This window comes from Pectinophora gossypiella, chromosome 5 (assembly GCF_024362695.1).
Source record: "Pectinophora gossypiella chromosome 5, ilPecGoss1.1, whole genome shotgun sequence".
NCBI classification, from domain to species: Eukaryota; Metazoa; Arthropoda; class Insecta; order Lepidoptera; family Gelechiidae; genus Pectinophora; species Pectinophora gossypiella.
Genome location: NC_065408.1, coordinates 11,265,739 through 11,290,995, shown reverse-complemented (window position 1 = coordinate 11,290,995; position 25,257 = coordinate 11,265,739). Strand labels below are relative to the sequence as shown.

At 37.2% G+C, this 25,257-nt stretch overlaps 1 protein-coding gene across 1 annotated transcript in view; it reads right to left on the bottom strand.

The window, feature by feature from the left end:
* Positions 1 to 2,110: 2,110 nt before the first annotated feature.
* LOC126367076 (cuticle protein-like) overlaps positions 2,111 to 25,257 on the bottom strand; it is a 94,841-nt gene continuing 71,694 nt past the window's right edge. The window contains exons 3-6 of the mRNA XM_050010478.1: positions 10,450 to 10,538; positions 6,376 to 6,507; positions 6,045 to 6,211; positions 2,111 to 2,192 (exon numbers count right to left, since the gene is read on the bottom strand). Of these exons, the coding sequence (XP_049866435.1) occupies positions 2,123 to 2,192; positions 6,045 to 6,211; positions 6,376 to 6,507; positions 10,450 to 10,538 (458 nt within the window). The 3' untranslated portion in view covers positions 2,111 to 2,122. The remainder of the gene's footprint in view (positions 2,193 to 6,044; positions 6,212 to 6,375; positions 6,508 to 10,449; positions 10,539 to 25,257) is intronic.

Genomic DNA, 25,257 nt, shown 5'->3' with positions numbered 1-25,257 from the left:
ATGTACTTATTCGTTTCCTTCCATAATTATTTAACGCATCCAAAAGAAGATTCTACCTCACTAACACATTTACACATACATGATTTCTATAGAAGCTCTACAAAGGAAGTGCTACAGAGTTTTAACAAGTATTAAAGTTTTAGCAATGTAAAATGTTTAGAATACACAAAAAAATATGTTAGGGTGTGTTAATGTTTTAGTGATTACTCTTGTACTACGATCCAATGACAGCAACTCATTGATGTGGGGCGTAGCTTCTATGTTATTTTATATTCGTTATTATATCAAAATTAACACTAGGCCCCCACTAAGATGGAGAAGACCTAATATTCTATATTTCCACAGTATATTATTATAACGAAGTAAAAGTATATGCAAGGGAAAAATCTCAAACTGCTGAAAGTCTTCAGAGTCTCAGTTATTAAGATCGGTAACGATTTCGATCATATAGATTTGCGTACGCATAATAATGCAGTTAGAAGTCTGTATTTGGAGAATAGTAATACTAATAGTAATACTAATAGTAATACTATAATAACCAAACCAATAATCTAGTAAATAAATATTATAATCTTCTCTCCAATTATATAGATTTACTTCGATAAATCTGCAAAATACTTCCGGAATGTTAACGAAATAACAATACTTACAAAAATATTAAAAATCTAAATTAAATACGTTATTATGACTTAAAAACTTTTAAAACAAATTATAGCCATAATTGTTCTTGCATTTGAATAAAATATTTAGTTTATGGCGGTTCTATAACTTTTAGCAGAAAAATATTTCATAAATTTTCGCTTCGCAAACAATTATTGTAATTATTTTATTTCCCAAATATTTCACTTGCCAAAATTATAATACGCGGAATATCGTCAGGCATATTTTCATTATGCAAATTATTTGATGTCAGAAATCGCGGTTAACGTGTTAGAATTCGGGTCTGGCAATTTCCAGCCACTTTTGAAGCACGCTTGCTTCTCATCATTATATATTATATAATGATGATCGTTATATTATATTTCATCTTAGGACTTCGTATCGACAGTGGCTGCAAGTTACTTTGATTACTTGTGGCTCTGCCCACCCCATTTGGGATTACGGGCGTGAGTTTATGTATGTTTATGTATGTTGCTTCTCTCGCTCGGTTCGTGTGCTGCTGCTGCTTAACTTAACCGATTTCGTAACCATGTAACCTAATTTAATAGCTTTCCGCCCGCAACCATAAATAATCAGATGATAACATGCAGCCACTTTTGATTTTTGATAACAAGAAAGTTTTAAAAAATATCATAGGTAGGTAGAACTTAATTTCAGTGATCATTGTTAAGTATTCTATTTTTTACGGGTTCATACAAACACCACATAAACCAGCGTATTAAGAATGTGTAGATAAAATATTAGATATGTATTTGGACAATTAAACATGGCAAACATTTTCACGCGAAACGTTGGTTAACAATCAAAACCATTTTGTTTCGATAATGAAAATTTACATAAAATTTTGTTCAAAGATTTTTTTTGACGTGACCGGTTAAATAGGGAGCGCTGAAAGCTCTAACCCGGAACAACGTTTAAGATATTTGTTCAAAGAAAAGACCGGACATGGTTTAGAACACCCCACACTCTTGACTTTGCAATTTTATACAGTTGTTAAATTAGAATTACTGTTTTCTTAGATGTATTTATTTGTGTCAATTTTGAACCACTTCTTACAAACATAGTCATCTCACATAATTTCTTTCAGTAATAAAATATTGTTGTTTTTTAGTTTAAAGGGCATTTGGTGCAAACGACCACTTGAAAACAATGAAATGAACAAGGCTTACACGCGGCCATCCCTACAGTGAAGATCCGGTGGTGGATGATCAAGAGATAATGATATAATTGATGTTGACGTTCGATGCTTCCGCCATTGTTCCAAAATGTTTTAGTAGTGACAAAATTTTCATTTTTGTTTCAGTTTCAAATTTTCAGTTTAGTACTTATGATCATAGTAAATATAATAAAATATAAAATACCAAAGATTAAGTTACTTCTAAAAGAAAATTCACAAATAAAATTAAATAATATTAATTTATTAACATATTCAATAACAAGTAGAGGTAGACTGAGTATGGACTTAATGATGATGATGATGCTGAGGCTCGATGTGCTGGGAGTGTCCGGAGTAGTGCACGTCCGCGTTGAAGCTGCAATAAACAACATGTAGTTAGCTTTACATGTAACAGGCAGTTGAGTTGAATGAGTGTGGTCATCAACAGGTGTATATTGTATAAGTTACCCGGAGTGCTTATCAGCGGTGTATTTGACAGTGCGCACGGAGCCGTCGGGCTGGTGCAGGCTGTACTCGCCCTTCACGAGGTGTCCGTCGCGCGACTCGTGCTGCGACTTGATGTCGCCGGTGTGCTTGTCCTCCACAGAGTACGCGAACTCGTATTTGGGGTGAGACTGCAAGAAAGAATATCGGTTAATATTTGAGAGATATTTTATTTACAGACTAATAAGGAAGCTCTAGGTAATATTTAAATCAACATACGTAGTGCTCTTCATGGTGTTCCTCATGGTGGGCAGGAGCGTGGTGCACGGGGGCGGCGTGAACAACGGGGATGGCGTGGTGGACAACGGGGATGGCTTGGTGGACGACGGGGATGGCGTGATGCACAACAGGGGCGTGGTGAGCAATTGGGGCGTGGTGTTGTTGTTCTTGGGAGACATGGTGGTGCACGATGGACTGGGAGGAGGTGGCGTGACCGTGGCCGTGACCGTTGTGCTGGCCGTAAGCCACTGACACCGCGATAGCGAGGATCACAATCTGGTAAAGTAGATGTATTTTGTTAAATCTATTTCTGAAAGTTATAATATGATAATATAGTATTACTTTTCACATATTCTTAATGATATTCAATTAACCAACACTTACTCTGGAGACCATTTTAGTGGTTTACTCAGTTGAAGTTTTCTACTGAATGATGCTTGTTTAAAAGAAGGTAATGTTTTTATACTAAAGGCTTACAAAATGCCCGGGGTGGCAAACCTGTTTTTAGATTTGTTAATGAACGTGCATGCCAATCATTTGTAAAATTACGTTTTCAATACCGGTTTTTGTGCTATTTTTGTAAAGCCTACTTAACTACGTATCACTACACTTTATCATCCACATGTCCAAATTAATATTGCATTAGTGCAATCGTATTTTAGTTTCGGAGCTTAAATATTAATTAAAGGCATTATGAAGGTCAAAAAGTATTATTTATCAGAATATTTCATCTTACTTATCAGTCTAGAAGAGCCTGAACATGTCGTTAGAAAATTGTCCAATTGATTATCGTCTGTCTTTCGTTTTTTTGGCTTTGTGGCTGCATTTTTTTTAAACGAATAGTGCGTCTACTCGTCCATGTTGGAATTACAGTTGTAAGTACGTATATATTAAAAGCCCATAAAGTTATGGTTAGTTTTAAATAACTGATTTTTATTTGCGTTTTGACCTCCACCAGCCCGCAGTGGAGCAGCGTGGTGGAATATGCTCCATACCCCCTCCAGTGGATTGACGGGAGGCTTGTGCCCACCAGTGGGACGTATATAGGCTGTTTATGTATTTGCGTTTTGATACTTTTTTATAGTTCTAGAACCTTCAGGACGTCGGGGTCTTCGGGGTCGGGGAATTGCCGACCACACTGGCGGGGTCTGTGTTGGCACCGACCCGAGGGAGGTCGTGCGTGTAGCGTTTTTTTGCTCTCGGGTCTTTAAGGTCGATTAATTGTTCCAAATATAAACCCTTTCGACGCCGCCCTGAGCTGAAGTTTGCCCCCGACTGGGCACCCTCGGGTCTGTCGTCTTATTTTTTTTTACCAGATGAGAGCTCTGAGCGCTCATAATTTGTCCGGCTAAGTAGTTAATGCTAAGGCAAACTACAATAAGTCCTGTTAAAAAAAAAACGCAGCAGTAGTCCGTCTCTGGTTTGTTTTTAGCTCATTCTCGAAACGACATGCTACATGGGCGTTGTCGCACATTTGCCACATCTGGAAGAGACTGTCGAATCCATTAACAGTGTTGTAGAATATCGGAAATTATTATGTAGAACTACGGACCTCTCTCATCGCAACGGAGCGATTCGCTTCTGATTCATCTCTCTAAGCGATGACGAATTTTAGATGCAGGGTAATTACAATTTGTCTGGGTATAGGAAGGTATCAATACAAGCATCTCTAATACGCGCACTGAAATTGCATTGTAAGTAATGCTGTTGCAAGGCTACTTACCTATATGGGGAAAATAATCAAAAAGTTGTTTAATTCATTACCTTGGTATTGTTGGTATACTGAATGCTTGTCTAGGCGTGGGTAATTAGTTCTTCTTATGGCGGATGTACCATTTAGTAACCCCTTTGTCATGCATATTGTTCCATTCGTGTCAATTCTGATACAAAGTTACTGAGCCTATAACTCTAGTTTAGGTACAGGCACAGTAATTTTACTTATATACACTATAATAACGTTTTAAACACGTCAAATAAAATGGCTATAATTATAGTCATTTATCATCTCACAAGATATTTCGGTTAAATACGTGCCGACTAAAACGTATAAGATATTAAACCGATGGATTTTGTTCCTGGTTAAACTACGATCAGTCGACAGACTACAATGAGTTATGTTGATACAGAAAGGTGGTTGGTGAAACGACCAGTATCGTAGCTTCCCTTTATTTCACAATATGGCTTCTTTCTAAGCACTTTATAACATTAGTTGGATCTAAAAGCTCAGATATAAGAGAATTAGGATTAATCGATATTTTTGTTTTATTTTTTATATTGAGTGAGGCAGTGATTACCATCCGAGTATATATACCTAGTAGCTTTGTATCACATATTTAATCCCATAAGATTACTGCATTTATAAAACAGGATGGAAGGTTTCCAAAAATATTATGAAACAAAATGAACCAAAACTGCAATTATATCAATGGAAAAAAATATTGTATGTAGCGTGATTAAAATTGTATTTTGAACTGTACATGTAAATGACAGATGTGATGTCAAGCAGTCGCCGTGCGGGGAGTCGCTGTCCACGCTACAATTCGGTAAATCTAGTACCTATATGTATATTAAGTGAAAATAATAAATCTTTTTTTTTAAAGAGGGCTAGATGCTAGAAAGATAAAGATTTAGGAAGTTCATGTTTGTTAAATGTAATTAACGTTAGAGGTGGATATTACTTTTTTGACAAAATTATTTTGAGATAGACCATCTATGTCTACAGTTAACAATTTATCAATAACACTTTGTCCTCTCTACCAGTTGCAGTGCCCTTATCGGGTCTATGTTGATACTATATAATATAATACTTACTTCTGTATTTTTATAATACCAAATTTTGTACAAACACATGGTCGCAATAAAACACTTCTATTTCTATAAGTACAGAAAATCAATAGTTTGCTTTTAAAACTTTTCAAATGAAATGAGAAAACGATAAATTATATCCTATAGAGCCCGAAATTCTTTACGAACTTAATGTACTTATACTGCTTTAATTTGAATTTTCAATATTATACTTTTTACTCTCTAACAAGATGAACGATTTATGTGACAAAATGCTATTAACCTATAACCATGTAGCGCAAATTATACTAAATATTTTTGACTTTAACACAAAACGGGTGCAAGTTGCGTTCTTCTAGCTTGGTTGGGGTCAATTATATTCTTAACTTTAGCAAAGTCAGTAGTTAGTAACCAATACTTATATTGGGATAAGTAAGTACAGTCGTAAGTCAACAGAAACGAAATACCGAAATAATACACAAAAAAAAATGTATATGACTAAGTTTATTTACAGTGTCAACAATAACAGGTAGGGATAAAACATAAGGGCGCGGCTTAATGATGATGATGATGCTGAGGTTCGATGTGCTGGGAGTGTCCGGAGTAGTGCACGTCCGCGTTGAAGCTGCAATAAACAACATGAAGTTAGTTTTACATGTACTTAACAGGTAGTTGAGTTCAGTAAGTGTGGTCATTAACAGGTATATATTGTATAAGTTACCCGGAGTGCTTGTCAGCGGTATACTTGACAGTGCGCACGGAGCCGTCGGGCTGGTGCAGGCTGTACTCGCCCTTCACGAGGTGTCCGTCGCGCGACTCGTGCTGCGACTTGATGTCGCCGGTGTGCTTGTCCTCCACAGAGTACGCGAACTCATATTTGGGGTGAGACTGCAAAAACAAATGTATAAGAAGTCTTTGTTTCATAAACAAGAAGTTTTAAGAAACGATCTGTTGTTGAAATAAATGAAGGAATTGTTATAAATATATTAATTGAAAATAGCTATTCGTAACAACAGTCAAGAATTATGGGTAAGTAATTAATAACAACTTACATGGTGCTCCTCATGGTGTTCCTCATGATGTACGGGAGCAGAATGAACGATGGGGGCGGCGTGGTGGATGATGGGGATGGCGTGGTGGACAATAGGAACGGCGTGGTGAACGACGGGGATGGCGTGGTGGTGCTCCTCGTGGTGGGGGTGGGAGGTCTGGTGTAGCACAATGGACTGCGAGGAGTAGGCGTGGCCGTGCTCTTGGCCGTGGTGCTGGGCGTAAGCCGCTGACAGCGCGATAGCCAGGACTACGATCTAATTAAAAAAAATAGAATATGACACTAAACTCATACATACCATACGGTTGGCCTTTTGGTAAATGTCTAGAAACATATTTATGAATAAAATTGACGTTATGGAAATGAAACATTATTAAAATTAGTAGCAATGGATTTATAAATGGAATCATTTATGATCGAATATACTAATGGGATATTCATCCACCTAACGAGAAATTATATTTTTTTTACGGAACTTTATATAAGATGTAAGTACTATAAATATAAAAGTAATTAATTGTTATAAATCATAAGTTGGTTTTCTGTATTCACAACTTACTTTGGAGAACATTTTTTTTTGTATGTTCGATTGATCTTTAAAGTCGAATGATACCAGTTTAAAGGAACTCGTAGCTTTTATACTCAAAAACTTTTAGCGTGACGTAGTAAGGCAATACTTACTTACAACAGGGTAGACAACCAGTTTTTGAATTTGTTAATGAATTAATACACGCTTTATTAATTTCTTCACATTGATCTACATTACCAAAACTGGTTTCGATCAAAAATGTAGGCGCTGCAGGTTTTGTTTCTGCCCTTAATTTGTGACTTATTGGAAAAGTATTGGGTTTCAAGGTCAAAATTACATAAAAAAATTAAAGCATCTGTCCGAGCAATTCGCACACGTATTTTGGATAGCTATCTTTAATGGCTTATGCCCATGTATTGTAATCAAATCAGCAAAATAAAAAACTTGAATTATAATGAACTAAAAAAGGATTTTTTTGAAAGTTCAGTAATGTACGTAATTCTGTGATGAACATTAGTAATTACAAGTACATCAATCAATCAAATGACTATTTATTTAAAGCAAATATAGTAAACAAAAACTGCAAAGGCTGGCCACGAAACCAAATGACGTCACGACGTACATACATATATACATACATAAACTCACCCTTATTTCCCACCGGGGTAAGCAGAGACTATAGAATTCCATTTGCTTCGATCCTGATACACTTCTCTTACTTCCTCTACACTCATCAATTGCTTCATACACACACGCCGGTTCAGAGTAGTCGTCACAACGTCTTCAACGGAAATGTGGCGTCTTGGTGTAGAGTCTCCACTGGGCAACATTAGTCGGCTGACATGTATCAAACTTGACATGTGTCTCTGATATCGGACGACGACATAAGTAGACTTCGCTCAACATCTAACTGTCATAAAGTAGAAGCGTCCGATGCTGCGTGAACATTATGTTTGACAATGTTGCTCGACAAACGCCACAATAGGAGAGCGCGCAAGAGGAGAGCGCTTAATTGGCTAGGTGATTGCGTCAATAGTGATGAGCGACTTTTCGGCCTACGTTCCTCTAAAACAATATAGATGGCGCTGTACACATTTTCCTTCGTTTAACGTCTTAATTTCATGGATAACAGACATTATGCATCTTTTATCTTTGTTTTTAGGCATAAATTGTAGCAGAGTACAAACTCTGCACATACTGGCCTTTTGTTCGGACCATCATCATTTTAAATTACGAAATTCTCATTCCATTCCATTCGCATTTCCTTTCATTTTACTCACTTTTGACTCACTGCATCCCCGACCTTCATTAAAACAACAAGTATATTATACTATTTAGGGCCGTGCCCTCTAATTCCTAAGTCTTGATTCTTTTGTGAAATGTGTATATTGTGAACTATTATTTTTGTGACTATGTTACTAAGTTTTTGAAGTGCTTTTAATAAACTGTATATATTCCCCTTGCTGTTGCTTCTACTTTATCATCACCAATCATTCCCCTACTCTGCCGGCACGTCGGGATACCATATCCTCACCTCTCAGCGTGCCGCAAAATGATGACCCTTTTTACTACACCCAGGCACAATTACATCTTCCATCCATTATTATTCTGATCAAAATGAAGAGAAGCAATATAGGTAGCAACATAATTATATACATAATGTGATCTAAATATCAAGCAACAATTATTTTCATATAAGCTTCTGGCATTACATTGTATTTTTGAATAATTATGTACCCGAGTGACGAGAAAAAAGGTAATTATCACGTTAAATCTGAACAACGCCATCTATATTGTTTTTGGTGAACGTTGCCTGGAAAGTCCCTCATTAGGTAGATGTTTGCGTCAATGGTGATTGAAATTATATATCTTCATCATCAACCGTACGGCGCCCACTGCTGGTCATAGGCCTCCCCCTAGGATCTCCACGACTATCGGTCCTGCGCTGCCCGCATCCAGCGGCTTCCCGGTCTAAAACTTCATCCCTGTTTTCTATTTGAAATACACTTTATCATGAATTACTTACCTACGCTACAAAGAGTTCGACGTTTTACCTCGTACATTAATGACGTCGTAAGTTTGTATTGTCATACAAACTTAATTTAATTTTTCAAGTAACTAGTTGTACTGCAACTTACAGCTACTTAATGTATTTGTTATCTAAATTACAACTACTAATATTATCTTGCCCAATATGATAAGAAATATCAATTTTTAACTATTTTTTAATAATAATTTCTTTATTCAAGTATATTTGTACATGTGATACAATATTGGTAAGTACTTAAGAAACAAAGTTTCTTTTTTGGTCTTTTATTTACTTGAACTCTGATCATCCAAACTAAGCACAAAGGCCTGTGACTTGGTAATCAGGGTTTGGCCACTTACATAATATTAACTGTAGCTTATCTATGAAACAGCGTTATACTTACTTATTTTAGTGAATAGCATAATATAAAATTACGCCTATTTCACATTACGATAGGCAGACAATTTCGATCTTTACTTTGAACATATTGCTCGCATTTGTATTTTATATTCTTTGCTTAATAATAGAAGCTCCATATTGTATGGTCAGGAACAGAAACATGATCTTTGAACAAAGTTGGCAGTAGATTTTCTAGGATTGTAGTCGCCGGGCCACTACTTCCAATAATACTTACTACGAATTAAAATTATACAAAAAAACTAATCATCAGACAATAGTCTGGTTTAAAACAATAGACAACAGATTTAAAACTGATGTCTCAATTTATGTGATTTAAGGTTTGTCTAATACAACTTTATTTTATTTTAAATCCAATGTTGATATTAACATCAAATTCGAAGATATGCGATATGTATTTGCCTACTGTGGCGGGCAAATTGAAATGTTCATGGCCCGTGACCTATGTATTAGCCGGCCATGGCTTAATTCGTTTCAAATGTAACACCTAACAGCTATTTTAGGTAGTTCAGTTTTATGCCGTCATAGCTAGCTAAGCTTGATATTGGCTAAATTAAACTTCAGTAGTCATATAAAGAAAACGATAACTATTGTAATTATATCTTAGTTTATTTACAGTTTTAACAATAACAGGTAGGGGTATAATAAGAGGGCGCGGCTTAATGATGATGATGATGCTGAGGCTCGATGTGCTGGGAATGTCCGGAGTAGTGCACGTCCGCGTTGAAGCTGCAATAAAGAAAATGTAGTTAGCTTTACATGTAACAGGCAGTTGGCATGAGTAAGTGTGGTCATGAACATGTGTATATTGTATAAGTTACCCGGAGTGCTTGTCAGCGGTGTACTTGACAGTGCGCACGGAGCCGTCGGGCTGGTGCAGGCTGTACTCGCCCTTCACGAGGTGTCCGTCGCGCGACTCGTGCTGTGACTTGATGTCACCAGTGTGCTTGTCCTCCACAGAGTATGCGAACTCGTATTTAGGGTGAGACTGCAAAAACATGATAAAACGTAGGTAACAATTTTAAGACAATAGTTACGAATAGTTTAAATAATGAAAAAAAACTTACATGGTGCTCTTCGTGGTGTTCCTCATGATGTACGGGAGCAGATTGGACAATAGGGGCGGAATGATGGACTATGGGGATGGCGTGGTGGACAACGGGGATAGCGTGGTGGACAACAGGGATGGCGTGATGCACGACAGGGATGGGGTGGTGGTGCTCCTCGTGGTGGGGGTGGGAGTCCTGGTGCAGAACGATGGACTGCGAGGAGTAGGCGTGGCCGTGGCCATGCTCCTGTGCCAAAGCTACTGCTACTGCCACAGCGAGGATTAGAACCTGATGACAGGAAATTTTGATTAGATTTGGAAATCTTAAATTTTTTTAGACTAATTAATACTAATTTTAATATTGAGAAACCACTGTAAAGAACAATAATGTTATATTATGTATTTTTATTAAATTGTATATTTTTCTTATAAATTATGACTGATGCGAAACAGATTATTGAATTTTAATTTCTTACTTTGGCAAACATGTTTCTTGTATGTTCCAGTGAACTTGGAAATCAACTGATACTGGTTCAAGAGCGAAACAGCTTTTATACTCAAAATAAATTGTTATACACGAAACCCTGTCAATATCAAAAAGTTACGTAGGAATGTATGAGGGTGGTAAACCAGTTTTTAATTTAGGCAATTCAATCTTATTAGTACATAATTACTGACATGTTATTGGTCATCTACTTGGAATTATTCGATGTCTGTTTTTGTAAGACTTCACTTTTTGCTGTTTTTGTAAAATTATTAGGTACTTTACCGTTTACATTATCTACTGGTCATCTTTCTTTTTTAAATTAATTAAAACGCGGCCTGAGTTTACACCTCCACCAAACCGTACTGGAGGAACGTGGTGAAGTATGTTCCAATATCCTTTCCCATTGATGAATGGGAACTCCGCGCCCAGCAGTGGGACATTATAAAAATAACGACCCCCGTGGTGCAGTGGTTGAGCGTTGGGCTCACTATCCGGAGGTCCTGGGTTCGATTCCCGGTGGGGACATATCACAAAAATCACTTTGTGATCCGTAATTTGGTTAGGACATTACAGACTAATCACCTGATCCGTGCTTCGAAAGGCACGTTAAGCCATTGGTCTCGGTTACTAATTACTGATGTAAGTAAGTAGTCGTTACATGATCCATGTCAGGGGCCTTTGGCGGCTCAATGGTGAGATTGGTACGATAGAAGATTAATAAAAATATTGTTTACTGATTGACTACTTTACAAACATCAAAGTCATACATCTACTGAAATAAACCAAACACGAAATAAATTGAAATCTTGAAATCAATTTCAGTTGGTCTCCTGTTTCTTGTACAAAAACTTTCATTTAAAAATGGTTTAATATTGAACCAATCACTTACGCACGCAACAAAATGCTTTTATTGTGTTCTCTCTTCTTCTCGTGTGGGTTGTGAGGTGGAATATCAGCCTCATCAACCAAGCCCTTGATTATGCTTATTTTGAAGACCCAGACGAAACAGGTTAAAATGTTCTGAATTTCATTGTATGGCGCTAATGAAAAATTGCACAACCACATTTCTGACAGTCAGATTCATAAACCAATTTTGATTTAATGGACAAACTGGTTCATTTTTGTACGTATAAAAAGGATAACTACTTTCCAGACCATATCATTCAGTGACAAAGTTCAAAGGGAAACACACAGAGCCACTTTTAAACATGTACGCTAAAGTAAGTATAAAATAATAAAATATAACAACTCCTCATAATAGAAGTTATAAAAACAACAAATAATAATATATTTTTAATTTCAAAATTAACATAAAATGTATCTTTCATCAATGAAGTTCGGATAATATTCCACAATATTAGTGAAGAAAAGCTAAAATGATTAATGGATATTTCTATGTTAATTAAACCATTATTATCCTCCTGCAACACAATTATAGATAAACAATGGGATTTGGATTTTAAAAGAACTTTGGACGAGGAATCCCTACTGCCTTCAATTTCACTATTTTAACGTATTTTTTTCTTATAACCTAATTTGTAATAACATTTTCTTTCTTTTCTTTCATTTACCTAGATCGCACTTATCGTAGCTGCGTTGGCTGCCGCTTGCGCCTAGGACCATGGACATGCCTACTCCTCTCAGTCTATCGTACTCCATCAAAACTCCCACTCCCACCACGAAGAGCCGCATCAAACCCACAAAGTCCTCTTCACCCCGTCCGTCGAACGAGTCATCCCTGTAGTCGAACACGTCGCCCCTGTAATTCACCAAGTGACCCCCGTTTTGCATCATGTAACCCCCGTTGTGCATCATGTAACCCCCGTTGTGCATCATGTGACCCCCGTTGTCCACCATGTCACCCCCGTTGTGCATCATGCGACCCCCGTTCTCCATCACGTGACTCCCGTTGTACAACACGTCGCTCCCGTTATTCACAAGATTGCTACAATCGCTCACAAAGAGGAGCACAGTGAACATCACGAACATTATGTAAGTTTCACAATATCTTATCAGATATACTATTGAAACGATTTTAAAGTAAATTGAATATTTTTGTTAATAGTCTCACCCCAAATACGAGTTCGCGTACTCTGTGGAGGACAAGCACACTGGCGACATCAAGTCGCAGCACGAGTCGCGCGACGGACACCTCGTGAAGGGCGAGTACAGCCTGCACCAGCCCGACGGCTCCGTGCGCACTGTCAAGTACACCGCTGACAAGCACTCCGGGTAACTTATACAATATACACTTGTTGATTTATGACCACACTTACTCGACTCAATTGCCTGTTACATGTAAAACTAACTACAAGTTTTTTATTGCAGCTTCAACGCGGACGTGCACTACTCCGGACACTCCCAGCACATCGAGCCTCAGCATCATCAACATCACTAAGCATTCGTAATTAAAAAAAAATCCTGTTATGTTTTAAATTAATAATATTAAGTATACCATTAAATTGTACAGCGCTATATCGCCTTATTATTATAGAGATTTATGTTACTGTAGTATAGTACTAAATTGTCAGTTGTCAGTTATAGTACTTTATTTACGGGTCAATATATGGCCCGGTGGCTACCGCGCACAGGCCTAATAGGTATCCCTATCATTCTCTTAGATCACAACTTGGACAACATAGCTATGTCTATTGGTCGAAGTCTTCGATATACGTGACGCGGGCGTGGAATCCGTGCCGCGGGCGCAGGCATGTACTCTAGAAAATCTGCTCACATCGCATGTAGATTGGCGAATTCTTTAATCATGATGACATGTTAATTTCCAATGACCATGTATAATAATTATATCATCGACACTTACTTACTTAATAGGTGTACTTTCCGTTCACCGTTTTACAAGTCTTTCATACTTTGAGAGGAGTATAACAATAACAATAAAAATTATCATTTATTCTATATTAAATAATGTATTTACTTTATTTACACATCTAGCAACAACAATTCATATAAAACAGAGCTATCTAGTTTGTTATGCTATGGTTTCAGTTCTTATGATGCTGACGGATTTCTACGTGTTGTCCGGGGGCAGAGTGCTTCACGACAGCGTTGAATCTGTAAACAAAGCCATGAATTGAATAAATAACATACATATACTCATGCTCATGATCCTGAAACAAGCGTTGGTACCGAAAATGATCAGATGACCAAATACAATAAGACTCAATACTACTATGTAGTAGTAGAAAACATATATAAACATATATTTACAAGTATATAGAATAAGAATAAAATAAATTTATTGCCAGTAACAATTTGTTGTATGGATTTTTATAAATGTTTTCTTCCTGCTTAATAATTTGCATGACTGCTCTTTTTTAAAAAGGAAGAAGGCACTTTCTGAGTGATAATAGTATAACATTGCTTCTAGTAAATTCATCAATATTCAATATGATAACAAAATAATCCGTTATTTGAAGACGAACTTACCCGTTGTGCTTATCAGAGGTGTATTCAACAGTCCTGATGGAGCCATCAGCCTCGTGGAGGCTGTACATGCCTTTCACCACGTCACCATCGCGGATCTCATGCTGGAACTTGTTGTCACCGGTGTGAGGGTCCTCCACTTTGTATTCATACTGGTACTTCGGATACGCCTGAAATAGTAATAGCTACTTAGAATCGTTGCTTTACATAACCTATCTGTTTCAACCCAGATGATATCACCAGTGATTAAGCAGATGAGTGTGTAGAATAAATGAATATAGAAAGTGCTATAAATCGGGAGCCGGACATCCGCACATGCAATAATGAGATTTGCTTACGTAATTTTAAGATCATTTCATCGGAATTGATATTCAAGTTTGGTTTGTGCTTGGCATGTTAAGTTGTTAACCTGGTTTTCATATATTTTATGATCAGGATCAAGCGAAAGTAATGTGAAAACCCAGCACCACTGATCACTACGCTGTTTTATTCCTGTTGTGTATAAATCGATTTTTTTTTTAATATGGCTAAACTATTGACATGAAGGATCTTTGTAAAACTGTGTAAGTAGTTAAATTGGTTGGTGTATCACAATTATAGATACAAAATACATACAAAAAATATAATAAAAAAATATGTAGTATCTTAGATATAACCTATCTATAAAACAGGCATAAAGCATGAACATACGAAAAAATCAAGAAAAGTTTTACTGTTGGATGAAATTCAAATTGTAAACGGTTCCCAAAATCATAATTTTGCACAAAAAATTGCGAGCTGCATTCAAAATATTGAATTAAGGTAGAATTGCTTAATTTCACTTTTAAAGTAAAACTGTTTATGTACTTGCATAATAGTCAACAGGCTCATCATGATGAGAATCGTGGGCATTGTGAGAGTGCTCAGAATGAGAAGGAGCAATCTTGTGCAGCTGAACTCCATGGTGGAAACTGAAGGGCTGGTGCTTATACTCGACCTCAGGGGCGGCTTGCTTGTAGTGAGCTTCAGGGGTGGCTTGTTTGTAGTGAACCTCAGGGGCTACTTGCTTGTAATGGATCTCAGGGGCTACTTGTTTGTAGTGAATCTCAGGGGCTGCTTGTTTGTAGTGAACCTCAGGGGTAGCATGCTTGTAATGAACTTCAGGAGCTGCTTGTTTATCAGGAAGGAAATGATGAGGCTGAACTTTGTGCTCCTGAGGAATAGCGTAGTGAGACTGGGATTCGGGGTACTGAGCTTGGATCTCAGGATAATGAGCCTGAGCTTCTTGAGCCTTTACGTAGTGATAAATTGGAGCATATTCTTCTTCAGATTTGGGTGACTCTTGTCCCTGAGAGTAATGGACGATGCTTTGCGAGGATATTCCCTGTTCGTGTCCTTGAGATTGGACTTCAGCAGAATATTGAGGTTCGTGGATCGGAGCTGGCTCTTGCTGAACCTTCAGCTGGTAATGCTCGGGCTGGTGGTATTCCTGAGGTTGTTCATGCTGGACCACTGTCTTCAAACTATAGCCATGCTCCGTGCAGAATACAGCTGCTAGAGCCGTTGTTAGAATTACCACCTGTGAAGCAAGTAATAAGGTATTATTTCCATTTCTACGCACCAGATTGAAATGTAAAATATCACTTTCTATTTAAATGGTAACAAAAAATCACTACTAAAAACACAATAATTTAAATCACTAATAATAGATAACACCCAAAACGTCTAATCTTTTTAAATCACAAGTCGTATACATATCCAATTTGCGTACTTTAGCGAGCATTTTGCTTTCCGATCTTTCTCCTTTGACTTCCGCGGTGGAACTGTTATATCGGCATAGGTTATTAGCTCAATATATACCGGAGACGTTACGAGAGAATTGAATCATGTTTGCAACCACGCTGTCTTTGTATGACGTAATTTACGTAACCAATGTGAAGGTTGTTAGTCCACTCAACCGGCTAGCTACAGATCTGCCTATATTCAAAGTTATCTGGATAAAATTCTATTGTCTTAGGTTTTTAACGAAGTAAATACAAGATGTTGCTTCACTTCCGTAATAAGAGAACCTCATTTGGTATTCCATGACAGCTCTAGTTCCATATTTATGGGCTTTTTATTCAAAACTGCTGCCTGCGTAAGACTCATTGCTTTACATTTTTTCTAGTCTATTTCGTTCTCCTGCACACATCCTTTATTTCCTTAACTACCTAGTATCAAGACCTATTGTTTTACCTACTTTCTTACAATTCTTTAGTATTAAGAGGGATACAATATTTTCAATTCCCGATGGGGACATTGTCGAAATCACTTTGTGAGACTGTCCTTTGTTTGGTAAGGACTTTTCAGGCTTGAATCACCTGATTGTCCGAAAAAGTAAGATGATTCCGTGCTTCGGAGGGCACGTTAAGCCGTTGGTCCCGGCTATTAGCCGTAAAAACACCTCCACCAACCCGCAGTGGAGCAGCGTGGTGGAGTATGCTCCATACCCCCTCCGGTTGATTGAGGGGAGGCCTGTGCCCAGCAGTGGGACGTATATAGGCAGTTTATGTTATGTTATATTACAATATTTTAGCGAATGCCTCAAAATTTATTGAAATTGATGATTGAGTTTAACTATGACAATGATTTTAGAAGAAAATAGTGGCAATAACTCAAATTAAGTGTCAAAATATGATTTTGAACTACAGGAAGTATTTGTGTGTACATCAAGTATTTGACCGTTTCTATTAATCAGATACAGCATTGAACATATAGATAAGTAAACAATGCACTAAATACCATAATTAAACTCATTAAGACATCGCAACATAATAGTCGCCTTCCGTTTTGAAATAGAGTTATCCTATACGTAGTGATTAAGTGTGCCTAGACTATAATTTTGATCTATTTCATAATCGTCAGCCTACTCGTAACACAATCCAAAAGCAAAACTATTCCAAATCTTATGTAACTGGACCGATTGTACTTTCCCGTATCAAACATTGAATTGAATTCGTACCTTTGATATTATATTCCATTATAGCACATTGTAGATGGAAAGATTAGAAATGCCATGCATAAACAGATCGTGACGATGTCATGACGTCAAACTATTGCATATTTATCAATTCCAAATTTTATATGCGAATATTGATTGGTATCGAGCAAATGCTCATGTCGCGCCATTGGTCGTCAAGTAAAGTTTATTAATGACATAGAGGCGAGGTTACGCTCAAAGTTGTCATCTATTTATCAATAGCGATCTGGGACTTGTTTTAAAATAAAACATTTTTTCCGAACATTTTTTTACGCTACCCATTCATACCTAGAATCATATTTAGAAGATCATAATTATTATTCATAATAATTTAGTAAGAGTTGCTACTTACTGATGTAAGTAAGTAGTCGTTACATGAGCCATGTCAGGGGCTTTTGGCGGCTCAATAGTAACCCTGACACCAGGGTTGATGAGGTTGGTATTCCACTTCACAACCCACACGATAGAAGGAGAAGAAGTAAGAGTTTTTAATCGACAAAATGGATAAGAATAGGTATAGTAAAACTTATACTTACAGACGAAAAGGGATATCAGTGTCATTGGCGCATCGCCACGGAAACCAGAACAGAAAAAAGGGGATATTTATATTCATCATCACTGCTGGACATACGCCTCTCCTATAGCACTCTCCACTGAGCTTAGTCCTCGGATTTTCTCCTTTAACCATCACATAAACACTTCTTCTTCTATCGTGTGGGTTGTGAGGTGGAGTACCAACCTCATCAACCCTGGTGTCAGGGTTACTATTGAGCCGCCAAAGGCCCCTGACATGGCACACACACATGGCATGACATGGATCACATAAACTGAGATTAAGGAAAGAAATATGGAGCCCAGATACTTATATACTTACAACGTTCCTCCACATACAGCACCTTTATCAAACAATACTAGTACTGAAAGTTTCTACAAGTTTATTTTCTGATTATTTTAGTCTCTAGTCCCTAAAACAGGTGAGCCGTTTTTGCCTGAAGTGTCTTTTTGGGGTACTAATATTTATTTAATCAAATAACTGACGCAATTACGAGGATTTCTCAGCAAATTGAAATCTAATATTTTAATATAGTAATCGTTAAAACGGAAACGCCTTTGTCCATAACAATAAGTGTAATCACCGTGAAGCGTTTTTGCTTATAACCCGGCGAGAGATAGTTTGTTTGCACTAATTTCCTGTTTTTTTAGATATTTAAACACAATACCTATTCTCACAATCGTGATGGAAAGTGGCCTTAACATGATGTCAATGATAATCAACTTTTTGTCACTTGCGATCTTAATTTACGCGTAACTCTCGTCTTAAGCCATGAACCATTTTTTTTTACTCCTCAACCTCAATTTATATAACAATATTCTTGGACCAAGACTCTTGGCTATTCAATCATCAATACAACATAATTAGTTTTGCTTGTCGACCTGTTAAATAAATATTTTAATCGTGTTCTTTTGTTGTCGAAAGTGAAATGTTAGATGTTCGCTGTGGGTGTGGCATAAAGTTGAACAATGTTTTCTGTTTCATAGTTGGAAAGAGACACATGTTGCCTGGTGTATACTGGGACCAAAATCCACAATTAGTTATACAAAAGCTGCATCCAGCTAAAAAATTACATTTCAATATAGCTATTGATAACACCACTAATGTAATAACCAATATTTGAGTCAGAAATGTTCCTAGCAGCCTAGAAATGTTCTAGACTTCATAGTCTAGATGTTACAATACTATCATGCACCGTATTAATTCATGTTATGAAAGACAAAAAATACTCCATACACTTTCACTTCAAAAGTCTTTAATTCTACTTTTGGTTTACATCATAATTTACTTACGTCTTATTGCGTTTTTATATTTAACGTTACAATTTTTTATTTTAATTTGCGCATACACATTTCACAAACCAATTGAGACGAATGAAAGGCGCGTGTAAGTAAAGCTACGTTCAGACTATGGAGCAGTGTTGCCTAACCATTTTTAACCAGAACAATATTAGGATTTTTTTCCGACTTGGAGTCTGTCCAAAGAATTAAATTGAACTACAAGAAATTAAGAATCACATTTCTTTTTAACTTTTATTGAAATAATAAACTAGACATGACGCTATTCACAGGTTGGAAACCCCTGATAAATAATAGAAGAATTCCTTTTAATAAAAAACCAAACGATTTTACAACAGTTGGTTACTACTTGTATTTTAAATATTTTATCCGCTTAAATTTTTTATTGTCAAAAAAAAATAATCATATTTTATTACTTTCAATGTAAACTGATCAGAAAACATAATAACCTAAATACTATTTAGGGTTTTTAATCCCACTTTACTTATTGGTGCAAGTCTAGTACTGGGGTTCCAACCTTCGCTCACCGTTTGAGAAACAAATGTTCCTAATGTCGCAAAGTGTAGAGACATTATTTTATCGACCTGGCCACAGACCACGCTCTCAGGACATCGACTTACCGACTAGTTTATGATTAATGGAAAGTATCTCTACGTAAAGGAGCACTAAAAATGATTTTTTAAAAATTCATCCCAGTATAACATAAAATAAGCTCATTATCACCAGCCCATAAACGTCCCCACTGCTGGGGTACGGGCCTTCCCTATGTATGGATAGGGAGATCGGGCCTTAAACCATCACGCGGGCCCATTGCGGATTGATGGTTATTAACGACTGCTAATGCAGCCGGGACCAACGGCTTAACGTGCCTTCCGAAGCACGGAGCACGAAGCACGGAAAATAAGCTCACGATTACCCTAATTGCAGTTGTCAGAGGTACATCCATCGCAAGATGAACTAAGTACCATCATTTTATCGAGCATTCTGTTAGACCAACGATAGGTGGTGAAAAATTCATCCCGTAAAAGGGTTTCTTCTATGCTGTTCTGGGAGCAAATAAAAAACATAGAAAACGTTCAGCTGCTTGTCTTCCCGGGCATGTCGTAAAAACCGACAGAGGGATTGTGTCATCTAACATGATGGACTAATGTTATGGGCGATAGGCTGATCCCTTATCACCATAAGGTTCATCATTTCCAGCTTACGACATCGTATCAACAGTGGCTGCAAGTTGTCTTTGATTACTTGTGGCTCTACCCACCCCATTAGGGATTACGGGCGTGAGTTTATGTATGTATGTAAAAGGGTTAAGCAGGGAATAAAATCGTGATAATAAAGCTACTTCCTGTACCCAAAGGTTGCCTGGAAGAAATTGCTGCATGAGCAATAAGGCCGCCTGTTGTGCTTTTCTGTATATGTTGTCCTTATCTCTGTATTTTGTGTCCATTGTGCTCAATAAAGTATTTTATCTATCTATCTATCAATCTACTTAGTAGTATATTTATAAATAGGTAGGTACTCGTACCACGTACCATGGGACATAGATATAAATGTATCTCATACACTCTTTTGTGACATGACTCGTCGGATTCTTATTCAATGAAGCGAAAGCGGAAGGTAAAATAACTTCGCACATTATGTCATTAATTAATGAACTCGATATCATATCGAGGCCTCATATAAATGTGTGAGAAGTATTTTATCATATATTACACGCTCCATTAGCATTGTATCTGCGGATATAGCTACTTCCTTGACGTTAATTTCCTCAAATTTCTATTAACTGTCATAAATTCCGTTTCTACATAAACGACGTTTTCCTAAGTTAAATTATGATGTAAAAAATGTGCAATTGTGTTTTTTGAATGGCAACACACAGTTTCGGAGAGCGCTAACCACCTGGCTGACGAACCCACCCAGGACATGAAGACGTTAGGTCTCAGGGAAGACGATGTTTGCCAGAGAGATACCCGCCGCATGAAAGAGCCGACCCCGCGTAACGGGAACTAGTAGAAAGGACAGAAATCAATAAAAGGAACACACGACGAAATGGTTTTTTTTTTTTTGTTTCTCACAGATACGACCTTTTTTATTATGCCTATAGGCTCACCCGCTATCACGTGGGACTTAAACATAGTTGGAGAGAGTGGGGTTATAATAATACTACGTAATACACCTCTGCCTGTACGTATATGTTATACGCCTGTAAATACTCATTTAAATTTTATTTCCTCTTGATCCCCAGCATTTAAAAAAAAATATCAACCAATGAAGCAAAAGCTCTTCTGGAGATTTTTGTATAAATTGAGAAGAAAATAAAATTAAAATGTAATTCAATCTCCGACATTCGACTTGAGAAGATCTTTAAAACGATGACTAAGAAAAAAACACCAACACTTTGTTTTTTATCTGTTTTATTGTAGCTTTGCCTCGGATAGCATTCACTACTTGGCCAGACAAATTGGGAGAGCTCAGGAATAAAATAAAAGATTGTACATAGTTAGGTGTGGCAATATTGAAACTTGTAAGATAACTAGACCAGCTAAAAAGTAACTTTTTTTAAATCGACCGTTACGCCTACTTTATTACGTTAAGCATTTAAACAGTGACATTAACGCAACTAACTTGTTGCGAATGTACTGTCACTGAATAATACATAGGTACATAATATACATCTACATAATTGGAGTGGTGTATAGAACTAATAGACTAGAAACGAAGCCACGCGCCATGAATTAAAATAGCTTTCTGCATACGTAATAGGCAATAAGTTTGATACGGTGAGCAACAAAGTATAGATATTTTTTTATAAATTATTTTAAAATATTTATTTTGCTTATAACTTTTGAACTCGATAATTATTCTATGGATAGCTATGAAATTATGTAAATTGAAATTCAGTTACGGCTTTGTAACTCTAGAACATTGATCACCTATGTGCATTTTACTTACGGTCTGTTATTAGGTGTGTAGTAAAACTAAGTACAAATACTTGTAATTCATGTAAATGAATCACATTAATATTTCGTTTTAAATTTAGTTTTTTTCTAATTATTTTATATAAACAATAATAGGAACCAGTTTGCGAATTAAAAGCAAACTCTCATAGTAAATTATTATTAGTAGGTAACTTATTTCTTTTGCTGTCTGTACTTTCGTTTTCTTTTATTTTAATTAATAGTAGTTTCTGTGCCATTCGCGAAATAAAACAAAGCAGCTAAACAGTTCCACCGTATATTTACAACATCAATAAATAATGAACAGAAACTAAATGATAAATAAACAAAAATTTAACATTTCATTGAAGTTTTGACTAGAAGTTGGCTTAGTGATGCTCGACGTGATGGGACTTTCCGGATTTCTTCACCAAAGCGTTGAAACTGAAATAACAAAAAAAAAATCTTATAATAAAATAAAAATCTAATAGCCATAAAAACTTGAATTGACATGTTTATCTATAGGTAAAGACTTCTAATTGAATTAAATAATACAAAAATATACCTCTAGATGAAGGAAATAATGTGATTGTACTCAATCCATCTTTAAGGATATTGAGTTATAAAAATGTTATGCAAATAAGTACGTACTATATTATGTTTGCACTAATAAGTACTTGCAATTATTAAGAAACAAACCGCACACCGCAACTGTTCGCAGGCGTTACACAATGATTTGAAAAAATATAATACATGCCTGGATACCTAATCAGTATCTACAGAAAAATGACATATCGTTACCCAGTGTGCTTATCAGCTTGGTATTCAACGATTCTGACGGTGCCATCAGCCTCATGCAGGCTGTACTCGCCCTTAACGAGGTGTCCGTCGCGCGACTCGTGCTGCGACTTGATGTCGCCAGTGTGCTTGTCCTCCACAGAGTACGCGAACTCGTACTTGGGGTAAGTCTGAAAACATAAACTTAATTTATATAACGTACAGTCGTGAGCAATATCATGTACCCACTTTAGAACCCTGTCGCACTATCATATTTGACATTTAAAGAGACTTACGGTTTAATTTGTCAAAAAAGTTAATGAGACATGGTTTCAAAGTGTATATTATATATTAGTACTCGTAAACGTACTTATATTAAAGCAAAGTTCTTTAACTTTATCCTTTTTATTTTTCAAGTTTTGTTGACTTGTCCTGAGGTGCTTTTATTTCGGGACGTCCACCACCATTTTGTGAAAATTTTAAGTGATGTTATTGTCTTGTTTTTGTGGATGACGTGCTTTCATAGTAAGTAAACAATTTCTGTTCTATTGTATTATAATGTACAGAGGAAAGAATTCTATTTGTATTGTATAATAAATAAATACTTAAGCAGGTTCTTTATTCGGATGATACTTTAAACAAAAATTTTAAATATTACTTACATAGTGCTCTTCATAGTGGTATTCTTTTCCATGCGAAGATTGACTGCCAAGGCCTGAAGATTGGCTGCCATGTCCAGAAGATCCTTGCGATCCAGATTCTTGGAATGAGTAGTGACCTTCGCTACCAATGTTGTGCTGCACTAAACTCTGAGAAGATAGAGCATGTCCGTGCAAGGAAGATGATGATGAGGAAGAGGAAGATTCCTTGAGGCTGTTCGCACTCTGACCATATCCGCTTCCATGAACAGACACGACGTGTCCAAGGGAAAGACCAGAAAGGGATGACGAAGCACCAGATTCATGTTTGTAAGAACCCTCAGAACCGTGATGAGTTATTATGTTCTGGGAAGAAACAGCATGCCTGTGTCCGTAGCCGGATGATCCCTGGGTTTGGTAACCAGAAGAGCCTTGGCTTTGGTAGCCACCTTCACTTTGTCCATGTCCGCTTTCATGATGGATGGCAACAGTGTGTCCGTGAGATACACCAGATTGAGATTGACCATAGCCGGACGAACCCTGACTTTGATAACCAGAGGAGCTTTGGCTTTGGTAGCCAGTAGAGCCCTGGGTTTTCCCGTGTCCACTTTCATGATGAATAGCAACTATGTGTCCGTGAGATAGACCAGATTGAGATTGTCCATTACTGGATGATTCCTGACTTTGATAACCAGAAGACCCTAGACTTTGATAACCAGAGGAACCCTGGCTTTGGTAGCCGCTTTCAATTTTCCCATGTCCGCTTTCGTGATGGATAGAAACAGTGTGTCCGTGAGACAGACCAGACTGAGATTGGGCACCTGATGATCCGCTGTTGTGGTATGAACCCTCAGAATCCTGATGAGTAATTATTTTCTGAGAAGAAACAGCATTTCCATGACCATAGCCTGACGATTCCTGGCTTTGGTAACCAGCAGAGCCTTGGTTTTGGTAGCCACCTTTGCTTTGTCCATGTCCGCTTTCATGATGGATAGAAACAGTGTGTCCGTGAGACAGACCAGACTGAGATTGATGACCTGATGAACCTTGGCTGTAAGAACCCTCAGAGCCATGATGGGAAATTATGTTCTGGGAAGATACAGCATGTCCATGACCATAGCCAGATGATCCTTGGCTTTGATAACCTGAAGAGCCTTGGCTTTGGTAATTAGAAGAACCTTCATTTTGACCATGTCCGCTTTCATGATGGATAGCAAGGGTGTGTCCGTGAGATAGACCAGATTGTTGGAGACCTGATGATTTACTGTGACTGTAGGACCCCTCAGATCCATGATGAGAAATTATGTTTTGAGATGATACTGCATGACCGTGGCCATAACCTGATGATTCTTGGCTTTGATAACCAGAGGAACCTTGACTTTTGTAGCTATCTTCACTTTTTCCATGTCCGACTTCATGATGGATTGAAACGGAATGCCCATGTGATTGTCCGTGCGATTGTTGACTGCCGACTACAGCTTGAGTATAAGATCCTTCATTAGAAAGAGAAGAGGATCCTTGACTTCCAGAAGAGGAATAATGGCCCAAACCAAGCCCATTGTCGTAAGAAGATTGAGAGCCGTATGATCCATAACCGGAACTGCTTTGTTGGCTAGCAGATTCATGATTATTAGCTCCAGCATAGTGTCCTAATCCAAGACTGCTGCCATAAGAAGATTCTGAAGCTTTCTGTATTCCCTGACCATGTTTCGTTTCATGGCGAATAATG